This window comes from Aspergillus karnatakaensis, assembly GCF_047715665.1.
Source record: "Aspergillus karnatakaensis strain CBS 102800 unplaced genomic scaffold BJY04scaffold_18, whole genome shotgun sequence".
Taxonomy (NCBI): Eukaryota; Fungi; Ascomycota; class Eurotiomycetes; order Eurotiales; family Aspergillaceae; genus Aspergillus; species Aspergillus karnatakaensis.
Window position 1 is genome coordinate 273,977 of NW_027395730.1, and position 12,824 is coordinate 286,800.

Below are 12,824 nucleotides of genomic sequence, written 5' to 3' on the forward strand. Positions count from 1 at the left end.
ACCTCTTCGTACTGTGGGCCGCCGATAAAATGGCTGACCAAATGCTTCTCGGGGTCGAGAGACGGTAAAAAGAATGGAAGAAAGCCCACATAACATCATAATCATGGTAGATCCGTTCGCTGACGCGACCTCGTTGGCTGCAACTAGAGACAAATGGCCATCTAGCACGCTGCAGCCATCTCGTTAAATGGAAAATAGACAATACAAAAGGCAAAAGACTGATGGCCTCGCGGTTTATGGTGCATCGCAGAGGTTCTAGCCAGATGCCGAACAGAAATATGATAGCAAGAGAGCGAAAAGAGAGATAGCCATGGTCAAGCAGATGGTTTCGCGGCGAGTGCGTCAACCAATCTCCGAGCATAACGATATGAAGCGCGAGAGGATCATTTAGTAAGATGCGAATTAACAAGTGATGCGACTTAGCTATCTCAACCGTAAGGGGTAATGAGATGCTAGTAGAACAATATCGATGACCAATCTCATAGAAAACTGCCGCAGGTAATGTAGAGGGGATGATAACGCTGAACGCTGGTGATAATATCGCGGCGGGATTGTTTAACCGCTTATCATCGCTGGTGTCTTGGTTTCTTGGAAAAGTCTTTCTTGCATGGGCTCATAGTAATTGTATGAGTAAGTCGGGGGAGACGCCGGGAGGCTCCGCGAGGTGTCAGCGGGAGTCTCATTGGGCGAGTATCTGCCTGGTGATGACGAGGGGGAGGATAGACCGGCCGTGTGACTTGTTACACGATCGTCCACCTTTAGGGGAAGGTTGAGATTTGGGGAGTTGTTCGGGGAGCCGTAAAAGCAATATCGATCAACGAGCTCTCTGTAAGACGACGACTCAAGGTTCGGCTTGCCTGGGACCATCGGAGAGTTATTACCCGAGGATGTGTGAACTGGCTGCGAGGCGAGAGGCGAGCCATTTCGCGCATCTGTTCGCGCTCCAGAAGTTCCAGTCTTAGCTCGAGCAGTCAACATAGTGCGGTCCTGTTCGGGCTTGGTACGCATCGCGGCGGATAAAGATGATTCAAAGTCGTAACGATTGCCAAAAACCTGATGTGGCTGCTTGTCACGACGGATGGGCACCGGGCCCTCCGGGTCGTGATGCAAATCATCATCGTCCTGGGATCTGCTCTTCCGATCGTTGAGTGGAGGACCAAACGAGATATAGCGATGCATTTCAGAAAAATCCTTGAGGGACGAGGGCATGGAGAGAGGACGATTGCCAGCTCCAGTGAAACTCCGGCTTCGAGGTAGGTTAGGTCGAGGACGAGCGCGAGGAAGTTCTTGTGTCCTAAGCTTCGGCTTCGGTATCTTGGTAAAGTTCACTTGGTAGTCCCTTGTCTCGTTGTTGTCCCAGAACTCTTGGCCGTTCACATTGTATCTGATACAGACGAACATGGTCCTCTTGTCCAGATTCGCTTGTTCATCCAGTCTGATACTGAACATGAACCGATCGTAGCCATCTTGCAGCTGCTTCCGCCGAACATCTTGAATATATTCCGCAACCACCTCAGAGGTGGTCTTCCAACCGTCAAATGTGAATCGGGCAGCGACATGCTTCTGAAAAGCGAGATTAGCGACCACCACTATTCCAACCAACGAGTGCTTGTCGGTGGAAAGGAATAGACGCTCTAGGCGAACACGTTGCAGTGACTGGGCAGGCGGCTTATGAGGGAAGTTCGAAAGTCGCAGGCCCCATTCAAACGACGGCTTGTCCGAGGAATCGCTTGCAAACGGATACTCCCCATCAGCGTCAAGATCCTCCACCGGTGACGAGCCGGCGCTGACAGCCTGGGGCTTGTCGAGTTGCATAAAATGGCGAATATGCTCCAGCTGAGCGTCAAAATGCACAGCTTTCGAGTAAGTTGGGGTTCCTGGCATACTAGATGGCCGCCGGCGGGCCGAGGGTGGGCGTAGCGCAGGCCGTACAAGCTCCCCAGACTTTTTGCGCACCATCGGGTATTTTGCTCGGGGTTCATCATCTCGATCACTGTCCTCCGGAGAGCTAATTAGAGCTTCCTCCTGCTTGCGGTTCAGCGAATGCTCGACAAATGACCGCGAGCGTGAGATCAATCGATTATCTTTCAGCAATGTGGGGCGGGTGGGTTTTCCCGCATCAGCGCCTGCTGGCTTCCCAGCTGTTGTCGAAGACATCTCCTCTGAAGGTTGCCTGTCGGGAGACGACGCTCGCCTTTGTTCAATGGACCTGACGGCAGCCTCCAACTCCTCCAGCTGCAGCACATCTGGTGACCGATTGGTCGACTCTTCATCGCTGGAGTTCTGCGCGGATTCGGGCGGGGAAAGGATGGCCCCGGGGGGCATTGATCCCTCGCTCACCGGTGGAGGTGATTGTCTCACACTAGCATAGATATCCGTACTCTTCGGTTGTTCCCATCCGCCGTCGGGTGCTGGAAAGACAAATGATTTGCTATTTGATGGGGACCGTCTATGTCGGCGGACATAGGAGGCAGATGAGTACGCCCCAGGAAGGTTTAGATTGCCTGCATGAGGATCGGCCACGGTGGGTGAGCTTGGGGAAGGAGGAGTGCTTAGGTCGGAGTGTTCAATGTGCTGCGTAGTAGGCGACGTCTTTAACGGCGCAGTGTATGGCATCCGGCCGGTCTTGTGAGAAACACAAGCAGCGGTTGTTGGCAAACCGAGGTCGGGGGAAGAAAAAGAAGAATGGCTTTTCGGAGACACGGTGACGGGGGGGCGCAGAGTGGTATTAAGAAGTCAATTGGGAGGTGGCGAAGTGTCTGTAGATAAGCCTTGCGCATGAGTTAGTCCAGTAACCGGTAAGACATGTGTTGCACGAATTGGACGGACAGCGACGGCAGATTAGAAAGCTCACAGATGCACACGCAGGGTTCAGACAGTACAGTGGTGGTCAAAGTGCAAGTGGAGCATGTTAGTGTAGGTAGTGGTGGATGCCAAAGCTGGAGCTGATGGAGCAACGTAATCCGATAGCACCAACATCAACGCACGGGGCAGGAAGGAGCAATGGACGACGGCCTTTGAGCGATCAAGATAGGCAGGCAGGTACCACAACACCAACGCCTGTCACACCACGCAGAGCAGGGAGGGGGAGGAAGGAAAGTAACCGGTGCAACAGTCCCGGCGGCAGAGCACAGCGAATTGCGCTGGGTGAGATGGTCCATACCTTGTATCTGCGACATCAACGCCTTGATTAGTGAGCAACGGCGGGAAGCGGCGGGAGAAGAAGAAACAGAAGGGAAAGGGAAGAGGAAAGTAGGTTATTATTAAGATGGTGGTGAAGAAGGGGAGGGAAGAAAGAGATAAGGCTGGAGGAGTGAGTGAGTAGTGAGTGGTCAAGAAGAAAAAAAGGCGAGCAGGAAGACCAGGCTCAGAGACGGCAGAGAGCAGTAGTAGAAGGATTCCAGATCATGGCGGAGTGGGGGGGCGTATATAGTTCGTGGAGGGCGAGCGATAATATTAATAGGGAGAATTAATGGGAGGAGATTAATCTAGAGCTCTAAAATAATCGTCATTTTATCCATGTTTTAGTATCAGAGACTAAAATCTGCCAGTCAGTTCTTGTTGGACCCGCCCCGGCCAGGAGCTGCAAGCCTGCATGCACGCCCGCTGCACTCTCCAATTGATAAGACCCGGAGAGGATCTGACCGGAGGCAAGGAAAATTTCCATCAGAAGAGGGTTATGCTATCGAGCTCGTGAGGGGCAAAACTGAACATTCATTGCCATTCCCACCCCCCTGCGAGATACCACCTCATGGTACTAGCTTTCTTGTTGAACTGTGGTTTTCTTTGTAGAAATCTTGGAACGGCTCAGCTTTTCCAGTTGTCTCCGGATACGGGGAATGCCGTGAGCAAGGTTCGAGCCCCCGACCACTCACCACCAGCTTGCCGCCGTACCCGGGATACCTTGGAAGTCCTGGTCTTACTCCGATGACGATGAGTAAAAGCGATCAGACTGTCTGAATTTTACGCGGCTGGTATCAGCATGAGAGAGTCAGAATACGGAGAGGACTACTAGAGCACTACTACTACTTCCTACCAACCTAAATTAGGCGATCGAACGGTCTGCGACGGTGGGACTATCCTCCAGTCCAAGGCCACCCCCCCAACACCGGCGGGCCACTGGATGGTTAGCCGATTGTATGACTGTACCACCTTTGTATAATAATTTCGCCTCCCGATCGCACGATTGATTCAATCTGCATCTTGGGCTGAGTCCAAAAAAACTCTGATATACTCTTGCGACGGTCAAAGAACCTCCTCGGACCATTCGCCATTCGCCAATTTCGCTACGCTGACCAGTAGCAAGACTCAACTTCTGTCATCGCTCACTGATGGCGACTTCGGCGGTGAGCTTTTCAGAACTATAGTCTCCACCCGTGAGACTGTGAGCGCGATAGATGATTCGAAAAAAGAAGAGAGGGAAAAAAAAAAAAGAAACCATGGTAACTTTCCTGAAACTCTTGAGTCTTCGACTACTACTGCCTATCTCCTCGTCTTCATCCCGCACATGGGGGACAGACAGCTCTCGACCAGGTGATCTTCATGGCTGCATCTCCGGAGCATTCTCTCTGGTCCACTCTGACGATGCATGTCTGGGAATAATGAATCCTAACTGGGTCTGTACTAGAGGCTCCGACTCCTCGCCAGGAATCAAGGCAGCGCTGCATTGCTCCGACTTCTTGTCTATCGCGTTTTCCAAGTTTTTTTTTTTTTGTTCGAGTCGCAATTAGACTCCATTTTTGCTTTTTCTTAGTCCCGCGTCTTCCCCATCAAAACCTGGGAATAGCATCATGTTCTCCCCAGCTCTGATGATAAGAGATCGCAGGCACCTACGGATGCAGATTTACTTTCTCTGTTCTCCGGGTCGCATGGCAGCAGCAGCAGCATGCGACAGCGACATTAACTTTGATTGCCAGAAGATAAGCGGAACCTTGGTTACTCTTTACAGACATCCCGAAGCGACCGGGAGGGAGTAGGAGAGAGTGTCTGGGCCTCCCAGCAGTCATGATGACAGGAGGGTCTGGGTTGAGATAACCCCCAAAGCCTCCACCGCGTTGACCCACTGTGACCCCCCTCGATAGTGCACTAGAGGCGTCCAGACCTTCTTTGTTAGCGCTCTTCCCAACCAACCATAGCCCTTACCATCAACCTCATGAGGCGAACACAACAGGTTCTCAGCTTGTTTGTTTATCAATGTCCTCTGTTCCATCGTTGCTCATAAATTGGCAGCACGGCGGCCAAAGTTATATATTCAGCATCAGCGCATAGATACAGGCCGTGGTCCTTGCCGATGTAGCATTCTCTCTGTACCTACTACCTACCACTACGTACCGAGACGAGAATGGGTCCAAGGCTCTCCGCCTCAGCCTCCTGCGTCAGTCAATGCGCAGCCGTCAGGACACAGCTCCCTCAACCGTCTTAACTCAAAAAGGAATGTTGGATCCCTTTCTCTGCGCCTGCCGATGTCCTGACTCCTGAGGGACTTACAGGAGGATAATAATAAGTCCGACTCTATACGGAGGACTCCGCTCGAATTGGCGCGGTCAAAGGACCAGAGAAAGCAAAATTGGGGCTTGTGTCCATTGATCAGCGACTCCCATGCTACCTTGGTCGCACGTACTCCGTTTACGGTGACCGGCGACGCGATCGACCGAACTGAAATTATCCCAGGCCCGTGCCGGCGAACTAAGCATGGCTGAGGATGAAGTTTCCGCAGGCGCGTAACAACAACTCTATCTACCCGCGCAGGGTTTCTGCCATGAATTCCAGCACCATGCTCCGTAATTGTCGGCATAACATAGGGGAACCGCTGATTGTACGCCAACCTTGACGCCAGGAACCGCCTGAGACTCGGTAATTCGGAGAAGGATTGCCCATATCAAGGGCGCGTTCCTTGGAAGTACCCGGAATGACGTCACATATCCATCCCCTCGACTGTCGACATCAGTTGGAGAGAATAATGGTCACAGAGAATTCTTCTGCATCAACATCGTGGATCCATGAGTCCTGCACAGACCGTCGTTATGATTGGGAATCCTCCTGCAGCTAGCCAATCACCCCTTCCCGGCTATTCAACTGAGAGAACTGATTGATCGCGAAGAGGTTGTACATGCGTCTTGGCTTGTCAATCGACACTCTATATGGTTGGTAACCGATCCCGGCCTGTCGGTGATTCGCTGCCATGAATCGCACGGCCGAGGATGAAGAAGATTTTCTCATGCTTGATGGTCGTGGGATGGCGATGATACAGGGGAGTTGGATCTGATTCCCTACGGGCCCTACCGGAGCGACGACTTGGTTCGCTCTCTCCTGGCAAGAGATCGAGGGGATCGCCCACATCCCAGAAGCTTTATCACGCCATCCTCATGGCGAGGGGAGCAGCTGTTAAGATCCCTGCTCAACTTGACCTGTGGTGTAACAACATATCGAGCCCGGCAGTCAGGTATACATAAAGGAGTGTCTTCTGTTCCTGTGGAGCGGTTGGATATTCCCCAGACGTAGTCGAAACAAATCACAATGAACTCGGTGTACGCAAGCGCGCGACTCGTCTTCCCCAGAGACTAACTACATCTGTGTTGTTGCCGGAGGACACTCGTCCATGCCACTGCCCCATATTCATTCCGGCCTTCGAAGAGCGCTGGCATTGCATCGAATCTCATGCACGGCTCGTGTCGTGCTGCAAATCTTGACGACTAGAGTCCGGGCGCTTGTCTCACTCGTGCGGCCAGTGTCCACTAGATAGCTAGTTACTACTCTTATCAGACCTCTATCCTCGTTCTCATTCTGCTGTTCGGCTATTCCCCGCTAGCAAGGGGAAGATCATTTCGCGGCGTACTGGGTGGATAGTGGCACGCAGTATATTTGCCACTCGCTTTTCGATTTGCTAATTAATTGACGTCCAGCCATCGCTGATAGTAACATCGGCCCACAGCTACTATATCTGTTGTTAACTTGTAACTCAAGAGCTGTTTCCAGAGTAAGGTAGATCGCCGAGCAAGAGGCCGCTGGGCAATGGGCATATTCCTGCTGTGCTTCGAACAATCCAGCACTTGATATTGGCTGTTTGTTGTAGCATGTTGGGCCAATCAGCGTGCTTGGAAGGATCGTTGAGCGGAAGGAAACAGGGAATCTTCTCATCGAGCCTTTCCCTACCTAGCTTCTTAACACCGGTCTTATTGCATCGGCTTCCTTCTCGCGCCCGGCCCATCATCCTCCCTTTCACACATCACCCCATCGAATCTGAGTAATACTCTTCTCGCTTTGTCAGATCATCTACGGCGACTTGAATCACGCGGCCCTTCTTCTACAAGAGTGAGCAGCCCGAGTAGCAGAGAAATGATCGCCATGAGGGGCACAGAACTATTCGGAGAATCGAGGAGCTCGGGGTTGGAGGGGCAATCGTGCCAGCCACTTCTAGGTTGAAACTCCTCCCCTCCAAGTTTGAGCACACTCACAGCGGGCTGTGTGAGAGAATGATCCCTGCCCTCTTGACTTCTGCGTTGTCACTTGCCAGGACTCGAAGCCATCTCCCGACACCACCGCACGGACCAGATAGTCAGTGTTGATAACCCGCACCAATCTCTCGTCCACCGAGTATCTCCTACCTTTCGCTCTTGCTGTATAATCAAGCGCCCGCGACTATTCGCTTTGATTCGTGCGCTCATGCTTCTAGATCGACAGAACGACCAAAGTCGAGCCTTTTGCTCGGATTGCCGTTTCCAGCTTCCCTATGAAGAAAGTGTATACCTCTGGATTCCGACTTTTCTAAGGTCTACAATGTACCGGAACTTCCGAGGTGCACGCTCCATCACGAGTCATCTGCTCCTCTGCTGTTCTTTTCATCCGTGCAAAGCCAACTGTATAGTACAAGGCAGTTATATCATGCTACCAGGCATCATGAGATGAAGAGACAAACATCCGCGATAGCCAGGACAAAATATGAGGCACTGGGCACATCGATTAGGAAAGCCCAAGCTGCACCTTCGTCAGATGATAACGGCGACGAGAATATCTCCAGATTCCAACAGTACTAGCAGGATGGGCCCAGAACCCCATGGGGATAGTGCTCGAAGTCTTGCGTGCAGTGAACTCTACGGCTGCAGATTTCTTATCAGTAGTAGACGACGCAGTTCTCCGCTTCTTTACCTTTAGCTACATACTACACTAAACATTCGACTCCATCGAAACTCTCTGATCCACCTCCTCCCGGGCGGCTACCCTGCGCATCCCCGCAATGCCCGGTGAAGGACCCTCTAGACTCGGAGCACTCTCTTGCGAAGTCGTATCGAACGGGATGTTACGAGGCTAGATGAGGGACGCATTCAGGGGCCTTTGCTCGCGATGCGAAACTTCATGTCGCTTCTGCGACGGCGCGCAGCGGCACCTGTTCGAGCGCAAACAGAGTTCGGCTTCTATGCAAAGAATATGCAAGCTCTCGGGGCTTTAAGCATTGCCTGACCAGCTGACTGCTTAATCACCGGTCGGTAGCCGCTGGAAGTATAACGATGGTTCCAATAAGTATTGCGACATGCGGAATCGGTACCTGAGGCGACCAAGGTCCTAGGATTAGCATCTATTAATTGCGTCCCGGGCGAGCGATGGCGCCCGCCGTGCAAATCAACAATCCAATGAGCTGCCTCAGAGCAAGCAGACATTGCAAGGTGACAGCGACGAGACGCTAAATATCCGTCGAGACCACGCCAGGCCGTGCAGTGCAGCTGATGGCGCACTGGCAGTGGGGCTCGAAGCTTACGGGCTTTGTCTTAGTGTCGCGAACTGACATTCTGCCTGCAGCCAAAGCAGCAGGCTGGGGCCAAAGCTCGATAACGGCGCTGTTTCAACATTGGAGCTACGGTGCTATGCATGTCGCACATACTCACGGGCCCAGTATTCATCGAGTCTCCTCGATGAGACTCACGCCACATCTTCGGCGAGTAATAACTGCACATTGGACACCCCTTTCAAACCACCCTGGACCATAATGAAGCCCTAAAACGGATCCACCGGAACATACTGCAGCGCATATCGCAACGCAAGCAACGCATTGCAAATCAAACCAATCTATCAATACTATTGGGAGCTCGACTCGCCACCCCACCTTCTAGATTGAAATTCTCGTCCATCGCAGCCTTGAGACCCCTCCTAGCTTGGGTGATCTGATCCTAGCAAAGTATTTTAAGCACAGTCCTCTGCCTTAAACTCGGAGCTACCACAGTCTGGCCCCTTATTCCACCCTCCTCCATCAAACTTTATTATCCGATATGCTTGCCCTCGTCCTTCTCGGCGCTTGCTCTGACCAACGACTCAACTGCCACCGCCACTGAAGTAAATCTCTGCCAGTGTTGGACAATCTGGCTGGCTGGCGTATAGCGCCGGGGGGAGAAGCGAGACACAGATCCGAGCGCGATCAACCCCTCCTTCTCAGGATTGCACGCTGGTCGTGGCAAAGCACATGCCATCAAACCCTGAGCGGTGGCTTGTCAGGTAAAAAGTCAATTTACAGATCTAAGAGTACAAACATCGGCCGAGAGCAAGCGGTCAAGACAACAGACAATGAACCTCAGATGAGGCGCGGGCGGGGTGCAGATGCATACTCCCCCCTCCTCGTTGGAGTCTGCAGTCTGCAGCCATTTAACTCAACTTACGCGTTATCAGGCCGATTGTATGATAGTCTGACATAGTATGATGCGTCTTAAAGTTAATATTGTCGAGGGTGATCTTAGATGGCTTGCGGGGTAGATAACGGTCGAGCTTGGGGTTGACAGCTCACCTTTTCATCTTTTCGAGTTATACGAGCCTCGACTGTACGATGCAAAGAGGAATATTGTGCTGTTTGAAGCCTTCTCGCGAGCATCAGCCTTCCTTCGAGACTCCAAGCTCTTATCGAAAAGGCGGGGTCGGGGTATATTTTCCAGTGCAATGAAAACTGGAGCAAACAGACAGCGCCCTCTCCCTTCGACCTACTCTCATCTCCTTCTTCGCCTGCCGACCGATAATTGTTTCCGTCACAGGCTGCCCCGGGGTAAGATGAGGTGGTGTTGCTGTGTGCTTCGCTATCCGGCCCACCACCACCTTTATGAAATTTACCTACCCATCTATTTTTGCCAATATATCACTGAATCTGTAACTTATCCTCTAAAGTAGTAACTAGACGAAGAATATCATTTACCGGCATCATAGTGAAGCAGAAAACTGCTATCGCACGAACATATATATAAATCCGCCTCGCTTGAGAAACCGCACAGGGGAGACGGACATTCAACCACCTCTAGAGATTGCTCTTCTGATTACTATGGCTGTAGGCTCTGAATAAAAGTTCATTCTGGTTTATGGAATGCTCATCAAGTCCAGCAATACCCATCGTTTCAATCCTACCACGTCTTACCTGGCCTGCCTGCAAGGTCGGAAGGATTACGAGGAAGCTGCGGCGCAAACAGTCCAGTCATTGCGGTGCGATATGAATATTGACATACTTGTAAGTGTACGTGCAGCGGGGCAGCTCAGTTACTGATGTACTCTCGAGATCAGGAATGAAACCAGTGGATGATGCTATCTATGAAGATGGACATCATATATATACCTTTCAGTGTTTGGTAAGGGATAGAGGGCTCGTCGGAGTGCACACTAATTTCTGTCTTCAAAGCACAAGATCAAGCAGCACAGTCGAAATCGCAGACTATGTGCAGCCGCCACCTACATGAATGACCGGCAACTCTCCTTTCGGACATCTCTGAAGACAAGTCAGGTCAGAAAGTGGTTTACCGGTGCCAACAGATACCACGAGGTGTCTACTACCTCGCGCCGAACGCCGTAGAGAAGCATTTCAAAAGATCGTCATTTCAGCGTGACGAGGTTATTATGTCTGGCTGTGCGTGCCTTCTCCCTGGCAGGTCAAACCAGACCTTGCCGTCCGTGTGGAAGCCGAAATAGCACAATATTCATGGATTGATTTGGTCTGACCGAGGCATTGTCTTTTGGCTCCAGACACCGTCAGTTTCTTAACGATGTTCTAAGGCTTGCGCTCGCGCGGACCGAGTCTTAAGAAGCTCTATGCTCGACTGCGTTGTCAGATGGTCTGATTCCCGAATTAGACCCTCTATACAAAAGAACACATGCTGCGACTCAACGACCAAGATAAACGTCTTGAAGACGTAATATACCCCATGACTGAATAAAATCTCTGCACATTCCATCATGTCAGACACAACGCTATCCTGCGACAAACCCGCGATTCTTCACCTTGCAGTCGCCCTTGCTGCGAGACCCCTAGCCTATATTGTCTCACTGCCCCGGGACGGTCTGGTCACCAGGTGCTCCTCAAACCAAGGAAGTCTGTCTCGAGAGTATAATAGCGGTGTACTGTCTCAGAGGTCATTCTTCCTTTGCGGTGTCGAGGAAGGGGTCTCTGCTCGGAAGGGCTGATATGGACACCGACTGTGAGAGCTCGGATATGGACGATGTGAGTCATGTCTGCGGGTGGAAATCTGATTTCTGGAAGGACTCGTCATTATTCGCAACGCGTGTGTCATGACTTTCGGCTAGAAGGTCGCCTGAGGTAAAAAGGACAGGAACAGAAGGATGAGGGCGAGGACATTCATCGCCGAAACCTACCAAGTGGGTCTGACACTCGGAGGAGTGTGGTCATGAATATCAAGCACCCCAGGTCCCTTGTACACTCCTGCCTAACATCCATGGCAGAGGGCGGTTCTCCAAATAAAGAATCACAATACTAATCATTTTTTTCCAGGTCTATCGAGTGTTGTTGGTGTGTGTACTACATTCGTAGCGACAGATTTGTATAGATCGTGCCAAGACTCCCGATGACCTCCTACTGAATAGAAGCAGATCAACCAACACAGATCAGCGCGCTAACTAGACATTCCCAAATCAAGAGCGAGAGAAGGTGTCGAGGCACACAGTGGAGTAAACCAGACTTCGTAATCTCCAAAGGCCAACATAAACGGCACCATCGCTCCTTCCTCCAAGACATCCTTCTAACCACGGCCAGGCGATGCGTTAAACCCGAGCACCTTCCCTGCTCAACGACGATGACACCAACAACCTTCTCACCGCACGAGCCCTTCGACTACGTCTACGACGACCTCGGCGTCTTCCTATCAGATCTGATACCAGAATTTCGTGGAGCTAGGGACCTTAGGTTTCTCAAGGTCCGCTTCGCCGACACCTACACCAACATTAGGACACCGACTTCCAGACCACAGCCCTCATACCCACAGTTAGCGTTGAAAATAGAATCAACGTCAATACCAATCACTGGACCTCTATTCCTGGAGTCAGATGCTCTAGACGACATCCTTAACTACATAACGACCACTCTAGTTCGCTATTTGATCTCATCGCATCCAAGCGAGGGGCCTGGTAAGAATAAACAGTATTATCAAGTTGAAAGCAGAGAAGAATGCTTGATCAACAAAATTCATTTCTCTAGACCGTTATAGAGGCCGTTATACCACATTAATCCATATCACCCAACAGTATCTGATAGTTAAATGCCATCGCTGGCTACAGTCTTGGTCTTGGTCTTGGTCTTGTATGATGTCACAAAAAAAAAAAAGAAAAAAAAAACAGGACCAAAAATCCACCCAGAGAACCAGCTTCATGGGACAGAAGGAGAAGCGAAATGAAGTACATCATCATAGTATCGTGCAAAATGTAACAGAGGGGGAATTTCATACAGCCGCCATATGCCAACGGAAATCAAAAGACAGAAGTATACATCCAAGGACAATATAAATGACGAAGGGGGAATAAGGGTGAGATGAAGACGCCTGGATCTCTTCTCACCAAGAAAGGGGAAACATTAT

The 12,824-nt window shown here is 51.1% G+C and overlaps 1 protein-coding gene across 1 annotated transcript; it reads right to left on the bottom strand.

The window, feature by feature from the left end:
* Positions 1 to 458: 458 nt before the first annotated feature.
* BJY04DRAFT_37849 (protein phosphatase regulator GAC1) lies at positions 459 to 2,773 on the bottom strand. The gene has a single exon (XM_073720247.1). It carries the CDS (start codon positions 2,614 to 2,616, stop codon positions 556 to 558), a length of 2,061 nt encoding a protein of 686 aa, XP_073572451.1. The 5' UTR covers positions 2,617 to 2,773; the 3' UTR covers positions 459 to 555.
* Positions 2,774 to 12,824: the final 10,051 nt, after the last annotated feature.

Coding starts and splice junctions, on each gene's coding strand:
- BJY04DRAFT_37849 (XM_073720247.1), bottom strand. CDS start 2,616: ATGCCATACACTGCGCCGTTAAAGACGTCGCCTACTACGCAGCACATT.